Source organism: Microchirus variegatus (assembly GCF_963457635.1).
Source record: "Microchirus variegatus genome assembly, chromosome: 6".
Lineage (NCBI taxonomy): Eukaryota > Metazoa > Chordata > Actinopteri > Pleuronectiformes > Soleidae > Microchirus > Microchirus variegatus.
The window spans coordinates 20,285,795-20,313,293 of record NC_139807.1 but is presented as its reverse complement, the minus strand read 5'-3'; the positions used below and the strand labels follow the sequence as shown (position 1 = coordinate 20,313,293).

The 27,499-nt window shown below is 41.2% G+C and overlaps 1 protein-coding gene across 1 annotated transcript in view; it reads left to right on the top strand.

The window, feature by feature from the left end:
• Positions 1-19,166: 19,166 nt before the first annotated feature.
• gria1a (glutamate receptor, ionotropic, AMPA 1a) overlaps positions 19,167-27,499 on the top strand; it is a gene marked incomplete at both ends in the record, with an annotated part of 95,956 nt that continues 87,623 nt past the window's right edge. The window contains 2 exons of the mRNA XM_083891606.1: positions 19,167-19,254; positions 19,406-19,540. Of these exons, the coding sequence (XP_083747732.1) occupies positions 19,167-19,254; positions 19,406-19,540 (223 nt within the window). The remainder of the gene's footprint in view (positions 19,255-19,405; positions 19,541-27,499) is intronic.

Here is a 27,499-nt window from a genome sequence, read left to right as displayed (position 1 = left end):
CACAGCACGCTATTATGCAGCACCTGCCCAAGCCCCCACTGTCTTCCTATCCCTCCACCTTTTAGTGTATTCAGCACAGAATCCAATTACACATGGATGGACTTAAAACTAAAACAGAGAGATGTGTGGGAGAGCTGAACCCCACAGGGTTTTTTTCTGTCTGTCTTCATCCGCCACCACAACTCTATTGATGTCTGACCCATCTCTATCTTTCTCATTTCTGCCTCTTTCCCTGTTCCATCCCTCACTGGGATAGAGGATGAGTTCCCCAAAGTCTCAAGGTAAGTTGTTCATTCCTGTCTCACTTTCTCTTAACCTCTTGCTGCACATACACTAAGTAAATTTACAATACATAAGGAAAAAAAAATAAAAAAGAGAGTTTTAAAATACATGTAATTGTAAATGTAAATTGAATTTCTCTTTCTTTCTGAACAATTACTATTGCGTGTGAATGTATAACAGCGAAGAAATTTTTTTGAATATGTAAAAGTTCATGGAAGGTAGGACGACTCGGAATAGGGTTCGAAATGCTAACAATTAGCTGCCAACTAAACTATAAATCACCTAAACAAGCTGAAAGGGGGACATATCGCCACCTAGTGAAATGGAGGTGGACAAACTTCATTCAATAAATCAATTCCCTGCCTCGTGTTTGTGAACTGGGACAAGGGCAGCAGTCCAATTAAATTGCACAGCCGAGCTTCAGCCATAGCTTGACTTAACTGTGCCTGTAAATATATTATATTCTCCTTTCTCTCTCTCTCTCTCTCATACACACACACACACACACACACACACACACTGAATGGACTGGAAGCAGTTGGAAGCCCAGCTAATTGGACAGGGAATGTTCTCTCCTGTTTACTTCCACACAGTGAATTTTGTGAAACATTGGTGCCTTTTGTCACCATGGCCCAGGCTGATGGAAGTCTACTTCTTTCTCTTTTCTTGTGGCCTCAGTTTCCATCTGCCCTGTCAGTGTTTCTGTCACAATGGCACTTCCTGGAAAGAGAGAGAAGCCTTTGAAAGAGAAACACACTGGAAATGGAAGCTGGATCTCTGCACTGTCTCCACAGATCCATCCCTTCTCCCACACAAGCACACACATTGGCAGAAGCCCATGCAGGTAATCTGACTGACCGACAGCAAGTGAGAGTTTATAGAAGGAATACAGTATCTGGAGGGCATAACGAAGGAGGAGGAGGAGGGGGAGGCAGAGGTGGAAGGGAAGAGAGACGTTGGAGATATTGTTGGTGTTTTGGAGGCGCGAGGGGCCTGGAATGAGAGAGTTAATCTGCAGAGGAACAGATTGGCTTCCCATCCCTCCATCCATGTCCTTCAAAGAAAGCACAACTTCAGCATTCTGACACACACACGCGTGCACACACACACACACACACAGTTTCCCACAGTCATCCTTTTGAGGACATGCAGTGACTTCCATATATTTAACAGGTTAATCTGTTAACCATGAACAGTTAATACCCAACAATCCGAATCCGAATGTGTATGTTCAATCTGGCTCAAACTGGCCGAGGTGCTCTGTGTATCCTCCACAGTTCCCACTCCTGCTGTTTGACTCAAAAATAAAAGAAGAAGCAAAGCGCAGAATAAGAAGACAACAGCAAGGAAATGAAATGATACACTTTTGTACTGATGAGGGAATTTCTGCTGTTAATTATTTTACAATGGTTGGAAAGGAGACTAGGAATTGCCCTTGACCAACTAGATGCCAGATGCTGAAATGGAGGCATATCGCCAATTAAACCGATAGTCAAGCTACAACTGTAGCTAAACCATAGCTTCACTTATCTGTGTAAGGAAACATACACATGCAAAACTTACAATGACACTAACAGCCAAAGAAGGTATTTCAGCTCTACTGCGCACACATGTGCAGACTACACATGGAATGGCCCGTTGTCTCGCTTCTATTTTTGGCACTAACACACTTGGGGTGACCAGAGAATGGTGTTAGTAATTTAAAAGATATGGGTCAATAAAACACAAGGGACATTTTAGCTCAAAGGGAAATTGATTTCACAGTGGCCAGAGCGAGCTGTGACCTTCACAAACCTTGGCAGGCCTTTTTCCCCGTGACTTTATGAGCAATGAGTAACATTTTGGTCACTTGTTTGCGTCCAACAAATCCCACAGCTGATGCCGTTTTCCCCTCAGCATCAGCAAATGATAGCTCAATTCATTTCACTGTAGTTTAAACCATTTCACGAAACAACAGTTGTAAGTTGTAATTCTGATAAAGTAGCTCAAACTATCAGGTAATACTAGATTTTTTTTGTTTGTTTTTCAATCTATTCTTTCAATCTCTATTTCACAAGGAATTCACGCGCAGTTAAAACATTTTTTACAAGAGAGACCAAGACAAGACCACGTCAGTTAAGCAGCATCAAAGATACAAGTATAATACATAATGCACAACAGAAATGAAGGTGTTATTATAATATTTATGCATAGCTTTATTGATTAAATAGTTGAGTATGGATTTGGTTCGAAGATTGATCCAAAACAAAGGATATTATTTAAAATAATGCATAGATAGGTAGATAAACTGCATATGTGGGTGTGCATGCATGTGTTTGTGTTGCTTGTGTGTGTGTGTACACTTCTGCTATGCTGTGCTGAAATGTTTACTCTGCCTGCTGGAGATTTCTTTGAGCTTTTGTTGTGAATGGAACAGACTTTTGAAAGCTTGTGAATGACTTTTGATCTTGTACACGTCAAAATGTCTGTAATTCTCCTGTTGGACTTTCCTTTGTCTCTTCTCCGTCACTTCCCAGCTAACACCCCCCTCCTCCCAATGCTTTTTAGGACTCACCGTCATCTCTCTGTGGAACGATTGAGTCAGTCGGTCTGAATCAGGCGGCAATTGAGGTCATTAGATCTGCTGATTTAACGAGTTCCCAGCACTCTGTGCAGCTGCTACACTCAAGGTTTGCACTGCTGACATAAACACACACACACACACACATGCACACACTTAAATGTCTAAATTGATTGGGCCAGCAATGATTTCCCTGGGCTCATAGGAGCTGTCAGCTCCGTCACCTGCAATGAATACTGCAACACATGAGCCGTGATGAGCCCTGCATGTGAGTGTAAAAGAGAGAGAGAAATAAAGAGGGTATTCAAACCAGCCACAAAGGTTTCAGGGGGGTTTTATGATTAGAAAATTAATTAAATTGCTTTTTTTTCATTCTTTATATAATTATTACTTATTTTTGTACTGAATGGAGGCTTTTCCTCTGTCTCAATAACAATTTCAACACTAAACTGAACTTAACTAAACTTAGTTAAACTTAACTAAACTTAGTTCGATTACAAGCAGCCACTTTCACATTTATTTTAAAATGCGTCATGGCTAAACACTGGCCAGTAAGATTGGCAGCTTGAGGTCCTGTTAATCATTCATTTTCCTTTGACTGTCTCTGTAAGTGTGTCTGATGTCATTTGGGCTGACCCTGTTAGCCATGTAGAAAATTAATTAGTTTTGACTGATGCTAAATGCTTGTTAGCATAGGGCAGGACATCTGTGATTCATCTGTATTCAAAATAATGAGATAGTGACACACTTTGGGAATGTATTAATTTGCACCTCACAAATTTACTGTTAACTTAACACATTCACATGAAGTATATCCTTGCTATCATTCCCCAATATGCAAACACATCTACAGATTTTGCTTTCATGACTGAAGCGAGATTGAGCTAGGGAAAATGTGTGGCCACTTGATGGTGTGGCAGTGATGATGGGCTGAAAAAGTGGGGTGATTTTAAGTCAGTCATCCTGAATATCATTGCACTGTATGATGCACTGGCAGGCGCTTGCATCCAGAGACATGGAACCAGACCTTCACTCTCTTTTGAACACAACTTTACAGTTCCAGCACCACTCGGCTCGGCTCTAATTGACTCTACTTGTTTTTTTGGCTTTTCCATTAGAAATAGGACCTGTTGCTTTTTTGGTACCTGCTCTGGGGAGGTTCCAAGCCAGCTTAACCAATACTAAAATGTGATGTCAACAGGCTGCCGGCCACTGATTGGTCAGAGAGTGTCATCACTGGAAGAGTCATGAGCGACGTCTGACACAAGAATCAAACTGAACAATGTGTAACAAACTGTAGATAAAAAGACTGAAAAATCCTGAAATCATGAGTTAACGTTTAGCAAGGAAATGTCTAAAATCTCAGTATTAACAGAAGAGTCTGGTGTATTTCGCGACTGCACTTCCGGCAGTCAGTACACACAAAATGAACTGCTTTGCCCGTCACTAATTTGTGTCGCGTATAAAATGTGGTTCACTGCATTTTTGCGTAGCCGTGCAATGGCGAACCCACCCATGTTTGAGGAGGTACTATAGTAATGGAAAATGACGTATCTGATTCCAAATTGAGTATAGAGCATAGCCGAGTAGTGCAAGAACTGTATAATGGAAAAGTGCTGGACATGATACACTGCTGTATCACATGAGGTGCGATGGCGCTCTTCTATTTATACATATTTATATTTCAACTCGATTTGCCTTTAAAGTTAACTTTTTACAGTTTCAGAGTGGAGACAGCCCCATATCTTCCCACAACAAGACATTTAACCATCACAATGACTCTGAAGCTGAATTTGGGCAAGTTCCACCATAAAACAGCATCAATTCTTCTAGGTGCACTTGTACCAAGTCAGTGATTTTGTAGCATTATAGTCAGGTGTATGATTAACCAGTTATACCAAACAGGTGCTAATGATCATCATTTTGGTATGTAGGTTGAAACACAGTCATTAAATGAAACAGAACCAGCTGTGTAGGAGGCTTAAACAGCTGTGAGGAAGCACCATGTACTGGAGGCCTAGTATTATATTCTTTCCTGGGGCCCGAAATTTCTAGCAGTGTCCCTGCGAGGGTGTTTGAGCTACACAAAGAGACACCAGAGTTGTGTAGAAGAGCTATTTTTCCAAGGGGTTTTTACAGCCAGACAATGTATGTGTAGTCTGTCTTTGGATTATGAGGCAGGTCTTTGGAAAATGTTCTTCTTGTAAGATATCTCTCACCTCAAAACAGTTTCCTCTCATTTGGTTATTCTAATTAAACCAAAGTGTCATGATTAATTGACCATACAGTATATGCGGTGAAAGCATCATTATATACACAAAACCTGCACTACTTGCTGACATGGAAATTGAGTAAATGTGTCAGTGCAGGAGAGAACCTTTTTTGTTTTTCACATCACATGTTATGTGTGCAATGTATGCAATGGTACTACAGTAGTTCAGCCACAGTTGAGGCCGTCTCATATGGGAGGCAGATGCAGAATGTATCAAAGAGCATATATTTAAGCACTGTGCTGCTGTCGAATGTCGTTATCTATAGTAACTTGAAGCTCATAAGATGTGATGCAGTGCTTCATATTAAATGCCAGCTGTATGAATAAATAAGTCAATGGAACATCATTAAGTACTTCACAAAAAAGAAACAGGAACAGAGAATTCAGAGGTGTAAAAACATAGAAACACATAGAACAAAAAACAACAGCACTTTTAGAAAAATATATAAAACGCTTAATTATGATTGCAGGAAATAACCAAGAGTAAAATCACAGTTAAAAAATAATATTGAAATATTATACTGTATATTGTAAGATAATGTCCATTGTGTAATTGCAGTCTATTATCACACAAAGCTTGACGTCTTGTTGAGACCAACAGCCACAAACTAAGCAGGGTAAAAAAACGAGCTGCTGGATGTCCTCCATTGTTGTCCAGTATGTTGTTGTCTGCTGTGTCACGTTCGTTATTGTTGTACTTTGTCGTTGCATCGGTGCAACGTCACGGTACATGTCTTACTAACGCAGCCATCGCCCTATGTCAGCTGAGATTGGCACAGCACCCCCGCGACCCTCCTGTGGAGGATAAAGTGGTAGAAAATGGATGGATGGATGGATGGATGGGTACCTTGCTTCAAAGTACGAGACTGTACCTTTTGCTGTCGCTCCAGTTGTACCCTATCAGGGTACAAGCACTGTACCTTTCTCAGTGTGTACAGGTACATTTTTGTCACTAGAGGTGCAGAAATGTTTCTTTATAGGTACAAACAAGCAGGTACACATTTTAAAGGTACCGTGCTTGTACCCTGTTTGTAATAAGCTGTTGGGGCTGTTTGCTACATGAAGACAAGTTCTTCTGCTTTGTCCACATGCCTTTAGTCGTCAGGAAGAAAGTGGCACCTCTAAAGCACCGTCTCCTGCAGTTTTAAGACTGAAGTGAAGAAATACAAACCCCAAACCAGATGACTTTAGAGAATCTCTAATGATAAAGGTCAGCAGTAGCCTTCTGATGATAGTGCAGCACTAACTGATCACAAGACCCTTGCATTGAATTTTAATTCAGTTAGATGCCATTGAAAGGAAGATCACTGTCACATCAGCCTTTTGAAAAGACCTCATTAAAACCCCTGCATCTGCACTTTTTCATCGCTTTGAGCTACAGACTTAAAAATCCAGCTTAGACACATAAATAATTCATAATGTGTCACTTGGAAAGGGCCAGTTCTTATCGGGAGGTTTTTCTACATTTTAGATTGCAGCAAATTATACAGTGTCAATGTATAACCTGGTTTCATAGATGTAAACGTCTATTGTGTGCTTTTACTGAGTCACTAGGTAATACTGCTCCATCTCCGTCAACTGATAATTTAACCCTGTTGACCTAATTAGATTAATTTATGTTAGGTCAATTCATTTTTTTATAGTAGCAAGTGATTGATGTCACTTTAAATGTGATTCTTTATGTTTTGTCACAGAGTGATTTCAAAACATTCCACATCCTGCCAAGTGTTTTGAGTTATCATCATAAAATATAATTGCATATAACAGCCCGTTATAAAAGGTGACCTTTAAATCTCTCCATTTCTCATTTCATGCACTCCATGAGTAAACATTTACTGCTGATGTGGGTTTTCTTTGTGTTTTTTCTTGTAACCTGTCCACCATGTCGTCAGAGCTTAGAGAGTTGTTTCTGTCTCCAAGTGTTATGCATTTTACAGACCGTCTTGTGAATCATGTTTTATCCACATAGTAAATCAACGATAATTTTGAATTTTCTCTTTGTCAACCTACAACCTGTCCCTAAAACTAGACAATGGACACAACCCCCCCCTGAGTTTGTTCCTATTGTACAGTCCTCCATGGGTTCATAGGTATTCACAATATTTCCCCCAGAGGGAATTAATCAGGATGCGGGCCATTATAATTTGTCCACTGATATTTGTCATGTTTGTGTGCGGCAATGCTCAATGTTCTGGAACCACACGAGCATCGACTCCATCAATCAGTATTACCACAGTAACATTGTGAGAGCTCCATTTCTCCCGCGGCCAGTGGAGGGGAAAGGCAATTAGGCAATGCAGGTATAGCATATGAGGGAGCTAGGAGATAGAGTCAGGAAGAGAGAGAGAGCGAGAGAGAACATCTGAAGTGCAGTAAAAGGACAGATAGAATGCAAACGTGTTTATTCCCCAAGCCACCTAATGTTCTTCTCTTTAAATGGTGTGCATGTTTGATAATAAACATTGCCTGATTGACTTGTACCTGAACATAAACAGCTTCCCTGGGTATGAGATGGTGAATGATGCAGATATTTAGTGAAACCATCTGTAACATCTTTTTCATAATTTGACAACTTAAAAAAATGGCATATGGTAGCGCGTGGGCTAAAGTACTATGCTATATAATACTATATATAATCTTTTTCTAAAATTTACAGTGTGGCTTTGGGGCATCTTATACTGTAGCTTAAAAAATAAATGTGTATGATAGATAGATAGATAGATAGATAGATAGATAGATAGATAGATAGATAGATAGATAGATAGATAGATAGATAGATAGATAGATAGATAGATAGATAGATAGATAGATAGATAGATAGATAGATAGATAGATAGAGTGAACTCTCAGCAAACTTTAAAAGTCTTTGCATTTCCGAAAGTACCAATCTACTCTCACTTCTAAAGGGAACACTCACTTCCTCTCTGAGCCGACCTGCTTAATCAATTATGGGGGCAACTTATTAAGCTACACGTCAATACTTCATCCCAATTAAAGTAGACAGCAGAAATCAGGCATGTACTGAGTCCACGCCGGTCTGCTTCCTATCGATTCTGTGCTAATGCCAGGCATTTGTCCAAGGCTGTGGCGGCTGCTGTATCTCAGCTGAGTCTTTCAGCAGTCAACAAGTGCTGTAATCAAGTCTGCAGACAAAGTGGGTAACAAGGCAAAACTGTCAGAATCCATTACCGATTTCTATGTATGACATTAAAATTGATCAGTGCTGTACTGCTCGATCACATTGGGAAGGATGGGAGGACAATTTTCACTCTGCTGCTTTATGAATTGTATTTTGCTGTGCTTCTTGTCCTTTGTCAGTGATGAGAAATAAGAGCTTACTTGATTACTCTGGTCTGCTTTTGTGTGAGAGTTTTATGCAGGAAAATGGACTAAAGTAAGTAAGTATTTTTAAATAAAAATATGAGGGGGTTTAAATCTCAGCTATTTTTTAAACTCTTTTACACCTTTGAAACATTTACATTATAGGTGTAAATAAAATGTATTTGTCACACAGTTAATGGTAGTAACTTTGCATCAGGGCGGTATTCATATTAGCTTGCAGTCAGCTTTTGTGAAGGCTCATAAAATATTACGATGATGTCTTTTAAACTGTTCAATTTACTTACAGGTTCTATGTGGCAGTGTTGGTTCCCGGCCAATTAAATCACATTTATGTCATAAGCTTAAACACTGCACTTCCCACATGGAGCTTTTCCACAAGGCTGCTCAAGTGTCAGACATGATGTATCCAGCAATGGCAACACTAACACTTGCAATGAAATCGGCCATGAGGGACACTGTTCTGTTAACTGTTGCTAGCTGCCTCTTTTATTATTTATATTTCTACAGCACCACCTTAAATATCTATTCATCCGTTGTTTACCGCTTATCCTACAGAACACAAGCCGTAGAGTCATGTCCATACTGGACAGCATCCATTTTTCATACTTCTGTGTTTTTCAGTTCTGGCCATTCAAAAACATCAGGTCTGATGTGTTGCCCCTTGCTCAGACATAGTCGTTTCCGCTTCCTCTGAAGGGGCGGTGTATAGGGACGATTTGGGGCGACGCCCTAGCAACTAGGAGGAGAAAGATAAAAAAAAAAATTCTAGGCAATTCCAAAGATCCTTTGTATATATATATAGTATAGTATATTCATTTCAGCCATCTCTGCCAGCAAAAGCAGTGTTCTAGACCAGTGTTTTTCAACCAGTGTGCCGTGGCACACTAGTGTGCGGTGAGAGATCGTCAGGTGTGTCGTGGGAAATTATCCAATAACACCTAATTGGTCTAAAAAAAAATTGTTTTTAAACAAATAATTAATTATCTGCAAATAATATGGATATAAATATTCAAGACACTTTGATAAGAATGACTCAATTGTTAATATAGGCTACAGAGTATCCTTTTTTTTTTATTTTGTTTGGTGGTGTGCCCCGTGATTTTTTCAATTAAAAAAAATGTACCTTGGCTCAAAAAAGGTTGAAAAATTATTTTATAGTTTATCTTTACTATAATAGACATATTATCTATCATTGTCCAATCAGAATCGTAAGATTCAAGTCATGTGTTATGGTCCTGCCTCTTTTAGGGCGATTTGATTGACTGTGGATTGATTGTGGAGAATCGCCCGAAAATTCTCCCTTTGACTCTCATGTTCCATCTATCCATCTTCTACCGCTATTCCGAGGTCACGTCGCGGGGGTAGTAGCTTGAGTAGAGAATCCCAGACTTCCCTCTCCCCGGACCACTTCCCCCAGTGAGTCCTGGGTCTTCCCCGCTGCCTCCTCCCAGTGGGACGTGCCCGGAACACTTCACCAGGGAGGCGTCCAGGAGGCATCCAAACCAGGTGCCCGAGCCACCTCATCTTGCTTCTCTCAATGCGGAAGAGCAGCGGTTCTACTCTGAGCCTCTCCCGGATGTCCGATCTCTGAGGGAGAGCCCAGACACCCTGCGAAGGAAACTCATTTCGGCTGCTTGTAACCGCAAGCTCGTTCTTTCAGTCACTACCTACAGCTCATGACCATATGTGAGGATAGGAGCGTAGATCGACTTGAGAGCCTCACCTTTTGGCTCAGCTCCTTCTTCACCAAGACAGACCGGTGCAGAGTTCACATTACTGCTGATGCCGCACCAATCCATCTGTCAATCTCTCACTCCATTTTTCCATCACTCGTGAACAAGACCCAGAGATACTTAAACTCCTCCACTTGGGGCAGGATCTCATCCCTGACCCGAACAGAGCACTCCACCGTTTTCCGGTTGAGGACCATGGTCTCGGATTTGGAGGTGCTGATCCTCATCCCAGCCGCTTCACAACCAGCTGCGAACTGCTCCAGTGAGAGCTGGCGATCACGGCCCGATGAGGCAAACAGGATTACATCATCCGCAAAAAGCAGAGACCCAATCCTGAGCTCACGAACCGGACTCCCTCAATGCCCTGGCTGCGTCTAGAAATTCTGTCCATAAAGGTTATGAAAAGAATCGGTGACAAAGGGAAACCTTGGTTGCACATATATGTTAGTTATGGAGGTCTGCTAACATACATTAACTCCTAGTTGCTGTAAACGAGCCAAGTCTTTTTTGACGCCCCAGCCGCGACATTTCAGACATAAATCTTGATTGGAACTTCTGGTCTTGGTCCACTTTAAGGAACTCTGGGCGGATCTCATCCACCCCTGGGGCCCTGCCACAGAGGAGCTTTTTAACCACCTCTGCAAACTCAACCCCAGAGATAGGACAGCCCACTCCTGAGTCCCCAGACTCATTGGAAGGAGTGTCAGTGTGATTGAGGATATCTTCAAAGTAATCCCGCCAACGACCCACAACGTCCCGAGTCAAGGTCAGCAGCACCCCCCCAAAAAAAAATTTTCTTCAGGAGCTGCCACTGTTCCTCTGACAATGTATATATATATTTGCTTCTTTTTTGCCAGCTCTTCCATTATGAACGTAAATGACGCCATTGGTGCCTTGAAACAATTTGTGTTGCGGACCCAAGACTTTGCGAAACCTTTTGATTCAGAGGACCCGGGTGAGCGAGACAGTAGGGGCAGTGGAGAAAGCCCCCAATCTCACTGCAGCAAGACATTAACCTCACAATGACTCCAAGGCAGTTAATTATGGTAAAAATCTTGCATAGTCTTTAATGATACAGAAAACACTGTGACTGTAGAACCAGCACAAGCTTTACAAAAGACTTGGTTGCTCGCTTTTTAGTAAAATCAACTCTTTTTCGACACCTTTCTGTTTTAATGCACTGTTAAGAGCCAAAACATGATGAATTAATTTGATTAAGAAACACAATCAAATACAACTGAATTGTTAACGTTTTTACACATTTTTTTGTCCAACAATCTGAAGGCCACATTATACTTCTCCGACTGCGTATGCGTTATCCGTCTGCGTCACCACGGATACGCCTCGAGCATTTATACTTCTGCGTCGTGGTGACGGACACTCGCTGCAATTTCCCGCCCGATCAGTAGGGGTCGCTGCGCAAGGTTGTTGTGCTTCTGGCTACAGTGAGCAATGGCGTCCGAGAAAGAAAGAGAGAGAAAGACTGTTGTTGTTGAAAAAGTGGCCGTTTCTCACTTTTCTGTGTCACGGAACGCAGTTTTAAGATAATTTGAGGCGAGAAATTGGCCATTTAGAGTCTAAACATGTGCTGTGTGTGTTAAGATATGACGTATTTATAGTTCGGCAGCGGCGTTATCGGCGGGGATCAGCTCCGCCTCTGTCAGGACGCCCGGAGCGCACTGAGAGCCGGCACAGAGCAGCTTAGCTCGGCCTGTCCTGAGGACCAATCGCAGCTCTTGCCGTCTCCGTAGTCCCTTGACGGAGTGACGGACACTTAAAAAATATTCCGTGCACCCGGAGACGACGCAGAGGCTCTTCGACAGGTTCTGCGTCGACGCAGAGGACTCTGCGTAGCTACGCAGAGCACTTTACGCAGGAGTATAAATTGGGCTTGAGTGTGTCCGTTGTTTTTCGCCTCCAGTCAATAGTCCCCGTTGTCCACCGAGAGCACATTATTTTGCACAACCACCTCTACTCCTATTTGACATATTTTGCACTGTAGTCACCGCTGCAACAACATACTTTTTTATAGTTTTGCCTGCAGCAGTATGATGTACACAAGTATAATTGACAGCACACTATGCGGTGGCTCAAGTACAGGAATAATATGCAAGGGATATTTTTCTACCTTTTTCTCTCCTCCAGTCAAACTCAGAGTTAAACAACCAGATTTTGATGGATTCACCTCATTATATATTTCACATAGACTTCGATTAAAAACCTTGAGACAAACACCCACATTATAATCAATGACAGAGACCTTTTTGTAACAAAACAACACTATATTTCCTTCCCTCTGATACTAAGGGCGCTTTCACACCACTAGTTCGATTATTTGATCCGCACCAGGCAATACAATTGTTATTATGTAACATATGACTCCAGTGTGGTCCGATTTCACACCAGCAAACGAACCAAAATTGGCCCGATTGACGTTTCATCAATGTGTATATATCTTCCGGTAGAAAAGCGCCAATTTCGAATCCCTATGGAGCAACACGTTCGCACATTGCTACTTGCTCTGATCTTCGTTTATTACATTCTCTGTATTGGCCATTTTTGGCAAAATATCCAATTTGAGAATGAGTCGCGGCTGCGTCTGGAGAACAATCTGCTGATGCACTGGAGTCGGCGAAGACATATATAGTGTCATTTCAGGCAGAGGAGACGCGCTATTTTCATGAATGTGACGAAGATTGCTCCAAAGACCAACAAGGTAGGCTATGTCCATGGCATTTACTGCAGAATATGGTTTGGACCTGAGTTCGCGTTCTCACCAGAGGGACCGCACCAGAGTCTGACATTTGGTGCGGACCCGAGTGCGATTGATGCTTTCACACCAACGAAAACCAAACGAACTAGAGTTTTTGGTTCGAATCGATCGTTTGGTGCGCACCAACTGCTGTTGGTGTGAAAGCGCCCTAAGTCAGTCTGCTAGCGATGATACTTTTATCCTCGACAACAAGCGATTGCCTGTGTGGTTTTTGTTCTGCACTATAGAATATTTAGCCGCTATTCTCAGATCTATTTGCATTAATCATGGATGATTGCATGGTACTCATCAGTAGCACTGCAGGCAAAGACCAAGCACACCTGAATCCAAACACTGAATTAAGATGATAAATATCTTAAATCAAAGGTTGTTATTTTAATGAAAGCCTTCATAAACTAACCTCTCATAAACAAAGGTGTGGTCAATTTCCAATTCTGCTAGTATACATCATTCATTAGATAACCTTTTACCTACTACATTTCTATTGCTCAAGAAAAACGCTGCAGCCACAGGTAGTCAGTAATTTATATATGTATATATATCAGAAGTGTTTCTGTTTAATTTGAAAAACTGGACATATTATTCAGAATAAGCCTCTAATCCTTAATTCCTGCCTTCATATGTTGGAAACAATGAGTGTTGAAAGTGATTTTAATGGAAAAAAAAGAGTACTCTGCCGTAGTCTGATAAATAAGCTCATCCCTAATCCTAATTGTGTCAAAGGCAGGATTTACCACTTCATTTTCTAAACAAGCACCAGGGCATCACACCGCAGTGTGGTTTGTTATCAATCTCATGTGAATATCTTCAGTATTGGTTAATTTTGCAGTGTGTACAATGGGGGGGGGGGGGGAGAAGGGGATGTACCTTTCTCGCCAGGAAATAATTGGATGTAGCTGCCAGTAAATACATGGTTTAAATCATAACCTCCCTTATCAGCTGCTTGCCAGTCCTGCCTTGGTGTTAGGGAGGGAGGGGGGAGAACGCAAAAGCACTTTCGTTTTCTGAATTCCTAAATTTCATATTTAACTAAGGCAGTTTAAGAAATGAATGTTTATTAAGCCATGCATTATTAAGCCAATTTTTCACAGTGAGCTTTTTCGGTGCCGTTCAAATTGCTTTGTGCTTTCAGCTCTGTGTGAGTGAGAACAGATTTCTCAGGTGACAAACAAAGAACAGTAAAACCTGGGGAAGATGTTTCCATCCTGCCAGTGATTCATCTATCGTGCTTATTTCACACATTTTTCTTTAATACAGGCAAAGGCGGGAGTGACTCGTTTTACATCAAGACATCTAATCATTCTTTGAAGAAACTGCACAACTTGGATCCAAGTGCAGATTTCAAAAACAGGGCACACATTGGTCTGTGCTGAAGACTACCTGTACATAATCCGTATTGTTAGTTATGTTCTTAATTACTAAAAACAATAACATAACCATCAATTGTGATACAGAGATTTGGAGATATTTCTACATTGTACAATGAGATAATGCATTGTTTCACTGTTTTAAAAATTAGATCTTTGAAAAATGACAAGATAGTGGTGATCATGTTTTTAACACATTGTAGCCTTAGGCAGGCATGCATTCTGAACATTTAGACAAGTGGCCATCCAACATCATAACAATAACTCAGTGTGTAACTTTTAAATTTAAACAAATGTCTGTTACATTCAAGTCATTGTCAAATAGATTGACACATCGCTGATGAAGCCGATAAGACCCACACAACTCTCTCTGTTTCTCAGTGTAGCAGTGTTTAGAAATCGTATTGCAATGTTGCACTGCTGCACAAAGGAAGTGATTCACTTTATGTCAAGACAGACAGAGGCAGTAGCAACATTGCACTCGTAAAGTGAGACAGCTGCAAACAGGTTGGAGTGTATGACTAAAAAACACAAACACAAGTTTCCGCAAACAATTCTCGAAGTGAATTCTGGGGCTGGCAAAAAAACTGGTTGTACAGCAGTTTGACAGGATAAATGCTGCGCTGATGCTGTAAACGCACAAACACTCCCTCGGTCAGGTTTTCATTTCTTTAATTCTCTATTAATCAGATTCCCATTTGCTGCCATTAAGTTAAGGTTGCAGCTACTCTTCCCTGAGCATAAATACATATAAACATAGATATAGTATAAAACAACAACATATAAAAAGAAAGCAAGACATGTCTAGAACACTTGTGTCATCATCAAAACTGGTGCTTTTCCATAACAGAGATCTATCATGACTAGGCTTTACTCGATTTGACACGACTCTACTTGTACTTCGTTCGAAAGGACTGATCTTTTGAGTGAACGAACTGACTGGGATCACTTCATGAACTGATTCGTTCCTTTCTTAGTTCAGTTGAGCTCAGCAGTGAACGTGGCGGCCGGGAGTGGAACTGCCGCGTTCTGTGAATCACTCGTGAAGTCGTTTGACGACGCCCTCACTCACTCGTAAATCTTCGGCAAACGACGCCAGCCAACGTGCGCCAAGCGGGGAGGGACTAGTAGGAAGAACTGTCTGCCGCTCTCGTTCGTGCTGTCACTCACTGACTCACTCATGATTTCGTGAACGTACTGACACAGACTACTGTCATGGAGAAGAACGTAAATCACGTTCACAGCTTGTGCTGATTTGCGAACACAGAACTGTCATGGATTGATGTCCTCAGTGAAACAGTCGCGGTGGTGCGCTGCTGTGTGTCTATTGTAGAAGACTTCTACAGAAACGGGTGACAATTTGGCATCCTTTTCTCCAAGCTAACGGCTAATGTTGAGTCAAGCTAAGCCACTTGAAAACAAGCGCGCACGCACACACACATGCACGCGCACATACATGCACACGCACACACACACACACACACACACACACACACACACACACCATTAACAGACTTAGGTACACATAAAGTAATGAGAGGAGAGGAGACACAGAAGAGAGACTTGCCAATAGCTGCAAGATTTAAAATAATAACAAATGTATATGTGCATATTATTATTACCCTCTATGTGCCTCTATAATAATAATAGGAATACTAAAAATAATAATAATAATACTTTTATACTCGTTAACAAACGTACCAGGGCTGGACTGGGACCAAAAAAATGGCCCGGGCATCTTTGGCCATGACGGCCCACCATGATTATTTATATGATATGAGGAGGCACATGACATAACAAATTATGCACATTGTACTGTTTCAAAAATTGAAAATAAAGTGCAGTAGCCTACATGGAAAAGAGTTTAACCCTGTTTACAAAGAAACCAGACAATATTTACATTTAAGAAGCTAAAAAATCACAAAGCTTGTATTAATTGTTTAAAAAATAAACAAACAAAAAAAACCTCACTAAAATCATCAATAATTAATCGTTGCAGCCCTACTGGTTACCTAAATGTTTCACGAATATTACAAGATAACAAAAAAAGTCATAAAAAATTATTTATAATATATAGTGCTGGGCGTTAACGTTAACACATGACGCGTTTCCATGGCAACTGACCGGAAAAAAACTCATGTGACGTCATGTTTACGTGACTCCCGATCGCTGAAATGAGTCTCTAAAGTAACACTAAACTTTAAAAACAGAGGCACACATACGAAGTACACAGGTACACTGGTTATTTGTTAGCGCTGCTCTTTTCCTTTAACAAACAGACCGCTCCAGTTCCACTGTAGGCGCGCTAACCGACAGTAAAGGAGCTAATGCAGCTAACGGAGCTAACTGGTAAATGGTGCATGGACTCCACTGCCGCAGCACGAAAAACTCATTTTAACAATCGGGAGGCACGTAAAGGTTTACGCACGTCTTTTTCCAGTCAGACGTCATGCGTCATAACGCCGTTAACGTGCCCAGCACTAATAATGTACTTTTTAACGCGAACAAACTGACAGACAGAAAACTGTGGGCTGAGGACGTGAATCTCATTCGCGAACGTACCGACACACAGAGAACTGTGGGCTGAGGACGTGAATCCCATTCGCGAACGAACTGACACACAGAGAACTGTGGGCTGAGGACGTGAATCTCATTCACGAACGAACTGACACACAGAGAACTGGAGAACTGTGGCTGAGGACATGAACTGGTTCGCGCTGTCACTCACTCACTGACCTGCGAACGTACTGCACTCAGGGAGGACGTGAGTCACGTAGCAGGGCACTGGGCTCCTGCTAAGCACTGAGCGATTCGGTGAACAAATCTTTTGAACGAATCATATTAATGAACGGATTCTAGGGATTCAGTACACTCAAATGAACTGCCGATCCCATCACTAGCACCAGACCAAACTAGTGATCAGCAGTCAAGATGTGTCAATATTAGTGTCTATTTATCTAATACTATTTCTTACTTCTTATTTCTTAATAGAGTTTTTCCGATTCTGATACCAGTATCGGAAATGCCTCTGATACTGCTGAAAATGCCGGCATCAGTATCGGCGAGTCCTGGAGTCCAGGCAATGATCCGATACTACGTAACTTATTAGAAATATGAATCCGTTTACTGGTTCGCTCTATTAGCTCTGACACAGTTCTTCTTCGTCGCTCTTAAAACAGTTGCCCTGTGCTGCCACCGGCAGCTGCGCTTTTAGAGGCACAAAGAAGAATTGATCAGTTGACGTTAGCTAAGGAGCTAACGTTAGCGCATCATGTCGGTGGTTTGGCAGTATTTCACACTGGATGCTCCCACCAGTAAGACTGCGACATGCAACATATACAAGAAGCAATATCGAGGGGTGGCACGAGTGTTGCAAATTTTAACACCAGCAACTTAATCAAACATTTGATGCTGTGTCACGCTAAAGAACATGAAGGAAAAGAAGGACCAACTGCAAGAGACAGGCACTCAAAAGTGAGCGTTCTGAACAGGGCTGTGATTGAACTGCTGTGGTGCTTCCTGCTGCTTTAGGGGTATATTGACCAAAGTGTGTCACAGACATGTTCATTAGGACACCAGGGAACTAGGTCCACTTGGAGAAATAGGATAATATGTCTACTTTAGCAGCAGGACTTTAGCAGCTGGAATTTATTTCTAGATTTATTTAGTTAAGTTGTTGTTGCACTACTGTTTTATACTGTTCAATTTAAAAAATATTTAAAATATAAATGGCTTCCATTTGCCGTATATTCATTCATGTTTTTAAAATGGTTTAACCTGAGCCAGGCCTCACCACAATGAACATCTCTATTTCTTAAGTATGGAAAATTGAGAGGAGGACTAAAATTACCAGAAGTTACGCACTGCAGCTTTAAACCAAATGAATCACCTCCAATCTCTCTCTATCTCTATCTCTCTCTCTCTCACACACACACACACACACACACACACACACAGACTCACACTCTTTCTATTGTAATCACCTTTTGATCAAATACTTGTTTTAGTTTGAAGGTAAACTTCGCATCACATTGTTTTCCAAACATTTTTATCTTGGATTTTGGGAAACAAAAAAATGTTGTGCAAATGGGTTCAATTACACGTGGGTGTATGTGCGCTTTTTAAAACGTTCCAGGGGACATTATAAATATACAGCACGGATATGTAGTAATATGTAGGCTATTGTGCCAGCAGGGCTGTGAATGGGCTTCTGTGAAATCCCGTGCGATTTGTGCGGGACCTGTGGGAGCACTGTGAGGGTACACCCTGCAAAAAATACAGTTTTGGGGGGTAATGTAGTGACTATTATAGTCCACTTCATAGTGCTCAAACGTTTTTTTTCCATGTTGGAACAACACGTGTTGTGCAAAACAGTTTTCTCCATTTTTCTTAGCTTTGGAATATTATTCAGTATCTCTTCTCTAGTGAGATTTTTGTCTCCGAGCAGCAAACAAGTGAAACTACGTCGTCAAAATCGACACTGAGGCTCAGCAGCTTGTCAAGAGGTGCGCATTGTTTTGCAGCGCGCGCACGGCTCCTGCTGAAGTCATTCTCCGTCTCATGCAACAGCAACCAAGGACAAGGGAGCATCAGCAGAGAGAGAGAGTGAGAAAGAGAGAGAGAGTGAGAAAGAGAGAGAGAGAGGAAGGAGCCTGCCTCCTCCCGCCATTGCGATAATTGTCTCGCCGCTGCTGAATCGATGTCGGAGTAAATGCTGCTCTAACGGGAGGCGATCGCAGGAGAAGCGGGGGATTTAACTTCACGCACACGGACGCGCGGACAAACCCATGCGTGGATTTCGGCTCTTCTCTTCCCCTTCGCCAATGCAAAAGGAAATATGCAGCGAAGCTTCAGCATCCTCTACACCAGTTTACTGGGGGTGTGCTTGGGTTCAAGCTCAAGTTTCCCAAGTAACATCAATATAGGTGAGAATGACGCGCCGCATCTCCGGCATTTACTTCCACTTTAACGCGTCGCTTTTTTTTCCATCGTTGTCTTTATTATCATCACCATTAATGTGTGCGTGTGTGTTTTCCTTTGTCCGACATCAACTCCTGCGTCTCTGCTGCTCAACAGGAGGATTGTTCCCAACCGAATCGCACGAATATGAGGTTTTTCGCTTTGCCCTCTCGCAACACCAGGACATCCCCAAACTGGTGCCGCAGGTGGATATGGTCAAGATGGGGAACAGCTTCTCCATGACATATGCCTGTAAGTGCTACATTTCACAGAGAAACACATGATTCTCTCTGTGTGTGTTCTGTGTTGCCATGTTATGTGTGTGTGTCCAGGCTGTTCCACCTCCTCTCAGTCTGTTGATTCACTCATGCGCAAGAGCGCATTAAAACTCTATATAAGTATAAAGGTATTATTGCTTATATGAGGTGCACGATAAGGCCTGACACTGCAAACACATTCATATTTTATTAGATTAGATCATTAACTGTTGCGTGGGACGTGATTCTCTTCCTCTGCATGATTGCAGCGTGATTTTTTTGTTGCGCTCCGATCACGCCACAGGGATTTCAAAGCAGTATCAGCAGCAGCAGCAGTAGATGGTAGTCGTGTAACGAAAGGTTTATTTTATTTTATATAACACATTTTTGACCCCAGTGTGTTTTTCCGTCTTTAAACCGAGGTAGAAAAAAACAACAGAGGCATCTGAGAGCCCAGAGCCAGGATTTCTCTCCAGTGATGTGAACAAAGGAAGAAAATAAATGCAGTTGTAATTAGCCGCGGATCACAATCCGATTATCTCTTTTTTTTCTTCTTTCCTTTGGAAGAACACCCACAAATAATAATACATCCTTATCCCAATCCTCACAGCATCAGTATGAGCTATGTTTTAACTTTTTGGAGCTGGGCTGCTCATTAATTTGTCAATGACTATGTGTACAGAGAGATTCAGAGTATAATAATGAATTGATGTGAGGTGAAATAATGACTTTTTAATTATTATTTAGAAGATGACAACTTGTTGCACAACAGACGGTCAGTAAGAAAAGTACAACAAATCATTCTGAGTGACTGAGTCAGAGCAGTGGACCCGCGCACCTGAGCTCTTACTTCTTACTTTTGTTCATTATGAATTCACAGAGCCATAATCATTAATAACCAACTTGTTTGATCATTGTCGTATTCAGTGAGAGTAGGCTACTTTCTGGCTTTTCCCTCCTCTTTGATGGAAAAGCTAAATGTGTTTGGTCTGAGGCGATTGTCAATCTGAGTTTTGGGAAACATTGCTCAACATTTGACACCATGTTTCTGCAATAGACAAAACAACTAATCGATAAGCTGGAAAAATTATCAACAGATCATCAATTATGAAAATAATCGACAGACAGTTGCAACCAATCCTTTGAGAGTCTTTTATCTCGACCCCTGTCAGTCTCTCACACTCACACTCATTTCCGTGAAGACGCAGACTTCGAGGAGATTTCCTCTGACAACACTGTCTTCCTGTCTCTCTGCCAGCTGTGTGACGTTGCCTCAGTAGCCGATGTTTACTTACTTCTGTCCGACAGTGATTGTGATGTCTCCACTTGCCCGGAATTCTAATAACTTATCTGTACTGGCTCATGTGTGTGTAGTCACAGATTTCAGTCGTAGCTCACCGATTAAATAAAAATAATTGACTAAAAACATGATTTGGACAGTGGCTGAAATTGCATTCTGAGTCCGAGTTTTCATATAATGTGGTTGCCGCTGAATATTCAACACTATCTGTAAAAGAAAATGCAGTCTCACAGCAGAGAGTCTTCCTAAACCTGTTCATAAAACCAGACTTAGTGAAGAGGATCTTTACCAGAGTTTTGGCTTCATGGTGTGCATTCTTTGCAGAGCTGACTTGATAAATATGTAATAATAATAGCTGTGAAAAATATTTGGAAACCATTATTTCCACACCCCCGCCTCCATAAGCTACCTGGGCCGGGGAGTCAGGCAGAGCTGTGTAATGAAATGTAAACACCCTCATTAATGTGATGGTCTTCTGCTCAGAAGAGAATGCCAGTGAATACCTGGCTGTGGAAGAGCGTTTCCAATGGCGTCGCTAGTGGATGAAACCTGAGGGAGGGATGGTGTCTCAATCACAACGTGTGCCCATATGGAGAGACAACAGCTCACACAGGTTGTTAGAGGACAATAGGGAGTCATTGGTGCTTTACTTTAATTTAATGAATCTCATTCTCAGTTCAAAACTCCATCAAAATAAGAGGATATGGAAATCATTATAAAAGAGATGCTTTCAATTTTCACAAAAATCCATTATCCTGATTATTGTTTGATCAGTCAGTTGCTATGGCGTTCCAACTTGACACAAATAAAATGCAACAATAGCTGTTGATATTTTCTCATGTTTAGTTGCAGTAATATTTACTTCTTGCACTAAGTGGAAGAATTTTGTGCTTCTCCTAATCAGTCCACATATTTCTCCTCTCACCCACTCTTTTAACTGTCTCCTCTATTTTTCCAGTGTAGGGAAATGTGAAAGCAGGAGCGTAGTTTCCTTCACATGATTTCTAAACATCTTCTTTTATTTGCTGTTATAACTCTTTCCATTCTGTGCTCATTTGCATCCACATTTTATAGATATATCATAACTTTTCCACCTCATTCAAGCATATATGCAATATTTTCAAGACTGATTCTGGTGATGGAAACTTACTGTACCTACTGCCAGTACTGCGATTTTCCTAGATGTGGTCGCTATCATCACCCACTCCCTCTCTGTCCTCGGAGTGATGCCATCACATCTGATATATTTCCTTCATTCTTTCACTCATGTCACTGCAGTCCAAAGGAATGATGGCAGGCCGTGGTGAATGCATGTCAGAAAGATTCACAGTGGAGGGAGAAAACAACACCTCACCCTGCCGCATGTCACTTGCTCTGGAAGAGTGTTTAGCTGTGGAGCCCATGGAGACATATTTGTGAGGAAATAAAGCACAGCTCCAGGGCTTGTTTTTAAAGAGGCAGATGAGAAAAGCAGCCTAGATCTGTTTAGATTTTTTTTTATTTAGTAAGCCATGGCTTTGTGTATGTGTGTGTATGTGTGTGTATGCCCACTCTGTCATCTGTGTAGGATGTCTTGAGTGAGTGACAGTTCACCTCTGTAAGTGCGCGTGACTGTGGCTCTCGGGGTTCACGAGTGTGAAAGGCAGCGGGTGAATGGGCCCTTGTGCAAAGGGATGAATGGAGCTTCCGGATGAGGGTGATACTCATCAGCTGGCTCTTATGAACCAGCCACTTCCTCCTGAAGCAAGGCCTTCCACCACACACACACACACACACACACACACACACACACACACACACACACACACACATGCACATCCTGCCTAAAGAGCAAGAGGATAAGGGCAGAGGTGTTATGTGGAAGACTGGGAAAAGAAAAAAAGAAAAAGATAGATAGATAGATAGATAGATAGATAGATAGATAGATAGATAGATAGATAGATAGATAGATAGATAGATAGATAGATAGATAGATAGATAGATAGATACCTACGTAAACCAAGTGATAAGTAGTAGAACTGCTGTGATAGTCATGGAAGATGCTTCTTCTTCTATAGGTGCCTGTGATTGCAGGACTAGCTCCTTTTTTATGTTTCCAGTGGTTAAAAATAACTGCCAGGGATGCTGTGTGTACAAGGAGAATATTAGTCACCGTTCCCCTTAGTTTGATATCACATTACCATAATCTGCTATTGACTGGGTTTATAATAAGGATGTGGTTGAGTTGCTAGCTTCATGTCAAATCCCCTCCAGGCTCACGCCTACAATATCTACTTTTCTCTTTGATATGTTACACGTGTATGATGGACTAAACTCACTTCATTTTAGCTGTTCTAAATTCTTTTTATTTATATGGCTATTATTTTTTTTAACAATTCGCGTAGGATATTAAACTTAGCTACAAACTTGAGCATTTCAGACATGGGGATTTGAAATTAGATTACAATTTATCTTTACAATTCCATAACTCACTTTTGATTTCCTGTCCAGTTCAGCCGTTCTGATTATAAACCTTTCATTAGGACTAATTAGTGTTCATGGAAAAGAAGATTTGTGTTGTCAGTGTGATGTAGGCGATAGTATTTCCCTCAGGTCTCTGAGGGTCAGTTAAAGGGAACTAGAAGTGGATCTATGAGGTAGCCGTGATCAATGAAGTAAGCACCACATGGAGGTCTGCTCAGCTGATCAATACGGCACAGATGAGAGGAGGGTGGAGGTGGGGGCTGCTTCCCTCCAGGCACACTGGCAGGACAGATATGAATTACTTTTGGATGATTCGATGTATGTAGGTCTATGTCACAGACAGAGTGTGTGATTAGAGGTCAAGTCCAGGGGTGGTCAAACGCTAGAGGTAAATCAAATCCTGCATTGTTGGATTCAAGATTTATAATCAAAAATGCCAACGGGTGAAAACAAACATGTGTATAAATACAAATAATCACCTACAATACCACTATGAATGACTGACATGAAATAAGAGAGATCAGGAGAAAAAAAATTGCATGTTAATTTCATAATTTTGCAAGTTCAAGAAGATTGTTTGCACACATCTTCTTTTAATCTTAATCTTTTCTCAGTTTTTATTCCCTAGTCAATTTAGAAACTTTCCGAACAGACTTACGGCAAAAATTCCTTCATTTTTATTAAGTATTGCAATTTATTTCAGATTTACATCATGGCAAGACGTAATATTGGAATGCCATGTTTTTGCAGCGTCCTCAATCTTATCATTTACAGTCGTGTACAATAACAGCAGCCTCGTAAATCATTTTAACAGAGAGTTTGCAGTTTGCGGTACACTCTTAGGGCCTGATTTACTAAGATTCCAAATAGAGAGCGCTAAATTGCTTGCGCGAGCAGAAAGACTGGATTACGTTTTGCGGGTGAACTACTAAGATTGCGGCCGCAATTGACTACAGGCGCAGAGGCGGTTAAGACCGCCCAATTTAAATGAGGATTTTGCGCTAGTCAAGAGTTGTCCACATGGAGAAAGAGCAGACTCAACGGAATCGCAGAATGACATTTGAAGCCACTGAACAGAAAGTGACGTTCTGCGATGATCAGATAACTGGGATCGAGGCATATGACATCCTTGTTCCCCGGGTCCATAGGACCTTTTTACATTATTATTATTATTTTAATCCTGCATCGGTATTTTGGACAGCTCCATCATTACCTGACGTATCAAACAAAGAAAACTATGGACTATGGATGTTGCCGTAAAAAAAAAAAAAGAACGTGCTGCGCTCTCCTCCTGACTCACCTGCAGCTCACTGACAGCTGCCAGGGAGCGAGTTCTGCTGTTTCTCTCAAGATTACACATAGGTCTAATTTCAATGGATGTGTGACTTTTTGGTCAATAAGTAAATAAACAAATAAAGCGGATCATCACAACGGCTTTTTAGTCCCAGTCCGTCCCTTGTTTCATCTGTGTTCATTCAGTCAGGCCTAGTTTCCATTACGCCAACAGCCTTCGATCTGACGTCAGAGGCGACGGGACAATCGATATAGATGATATATCTAAAGCTGATTCAGATAGTTACATTAAATAGTGATTGTTGTGATTATTTATTGCATGTGTCTGGAACTGGAAGGGTTAGGGTTAGGGTAACCTGCCTGTGAGGTTTTGGTGACGTTCGCGCACTGTGCCACCTGCGCTTCGCCGTGCACCGAGAGTAGACCAGGTTAGAGCTGGACCCGTTAAGGTAAAGCGGGGTTCCCCGTTCCTCCGGTCTTAACCGGGTAACATAGGTACGGCCCCTCCTTGAACCACAAACTGCAGACCAAGGTAAGCCCATACCAGTACAAACACGCATTTCTCCTATGGATATCTATATTTAATTTATTCAGATATACCAAATAAGAAATGAATGTGCGTGATCTGTGAACGCGTAGTTGAACATGCTCTGGAAAAGCGTAATTTCCTGATTTACAAATATAATATAACTATAAATAACCGCAGCCATGTGCGCGCACCGCTGTGCCAGTTAAGACCTGCCTTTCAAACGTGCTAAATATAGACGCTAAAATAAACACCGCAATCAGTTTCAGGTTTGATAAATCACTTTGCGCGTGCTAAAATAACATATTTACATTTTCTCCTCCCATCACACGCAAAGTAGCGTGTAAACGCCCCATATTGCATATGCATTAAGGCAAGAACGCTACATGGGTTGCGAGTGCTATTTTGCCCGTCTGAGGGATGTGCTCCTCGTTGCGCCCTATTAGTAGATCAGCATCAACACGAATCTGCGTGTGCAATTCAGTTTGCACACATTTTTGCACGCGCAAAGCTTTAGTAAATCAGGCCCTTAGAAATAAGGGTTCCAAATGGGTCCTTCCAAAAGGGCTGAGGTTCTTTCTGGAACCATTTGCTTCTGAAAAACCCTTTGCTGATGAATGGGTTTTTCAAGGGTTCTTGGTAACACTAATGGTTCCAGTAAGAACCATTTTGATCCAGAGAACCATTTAAAACCCCTTTCCTGAATAAACGGTTTTAAAAGAGTTCTTGGTGGAACCTTTATAAAAAGGTTCTACCTGGAGCCAAAAAGGGTTCTCCTATGAATACAAGCTGAAGATCCTTATATGGTTCTACTAAGCACTTTTATGTCTAAGAGTGTAGAGGCAGGCAGGTGAATGCTATGACTTCTTTTCCTCAAGTTGTCGAATTCTTCCCTAACATTTGTCAGCAGGATTTTGCAAAAAAAAAAAAAATACTGCACCAGTTCACATCAAACAGTGAAGAAATGGGGCATCAGCTTCGCAGCCAATTACTTTGGTGAGGATTTGTTTTCACATGCTAGTTCAGGGTGTTTCTATGACACCGGGAGATTTAACACAAATAATCTATTATTTCAAATAATGTAAATGTAAATTGAAATATATGACATATGCTTGACTAAGTTAAAAGCCAACACTTCATTTTTCTGTGAACTTTGAACTGAACGCAACACATTTGTAAATAAAGAACTTGAACACGGAGCACATAATTTAACACCGCCCTCCATTGACTAAGTGAGTATTGAAAAAGAGCGCTCACCACACACGGCGCACATGTCGGCTCTCAACGAGCAATTAAGTACCAGAATACTACTAACCTTCATAAACAACGCGTAGCTACACATAAGCAGCTTTAAAGTGGCAGGAAAGCACACAGTACACATTAAACAAGGTGAGATATGACAGTGAAAATCCACATATTACTGCTGGCAGCTTTAACAAGTTAACAAGGCAATTAAATACTATGATAGGAACGGCACTCACGTTTCTTAATTTACTTAAAACCGGAGTGTCGAACAAAGCACACCTCCAGATCGCAAGCCAAAACGCAGGTAAATAAATCCCAGATCTCTGATCTTTCTGGTGAAACTCCTCTTAACAGGAAAAAAGGGAAAATATAGAGTCTGTTAATGACTGCCACTGCTGTTTTTTTTGGGTTTTTTTTACTTACGCATAGTGATTGAAGTCATAGTTTGAAAAACAAGTTCAGTCTTTCATTTTCATTTGTCACCTAAAAAAATGAACTGAACTTTGAACCAGTTCAAAATTGAAAATGGTGAACTATAAACATGAACAGTTCACTTTGAACATGTGTGAACTGAACTTGGAAGTTGCACAACACTTACTAAAGCACTTACCACTCAAATGTATGATTGCTTCATCGTAAAAGAGAAGATTGACAGGGCAGAAAGCATAGGAAGTCCGATTGGTTTGAAACACACCACCAGGTTAACCAAACCTGTTTGAAAGCTATAATGAATTACTAACCAAGCAGACTTCCTGATGTACTGCTTCAGTGCATACACTTTCTGTTTTGCCTCCCAACCTTTTTGGCTGGTTAGCTCTCCAATAGGGCATATGTACTACTTCATCAATGGTGTTTTTATATGGTGAATCAGTGATGGACATGTTTTCCCTAGTTTTATTTAAATGTTTTTTAACAGCTCACAGGAGTATTAATGTTTACATTTGTATATCTTTATTTACCCATATATTCTGTGGTGCTGCATTTTTGTGTCCAAAAGTATATAAAGATGAGTAATAAACCAAAACCACCTTTTCACATGCATGAAAAAACAACTACAGCTACATCAGTGTGCCCCAACTTTTCTTCCTCAGTCCTGTTTCATGATCAAACTACTGAATCTAAGTGTG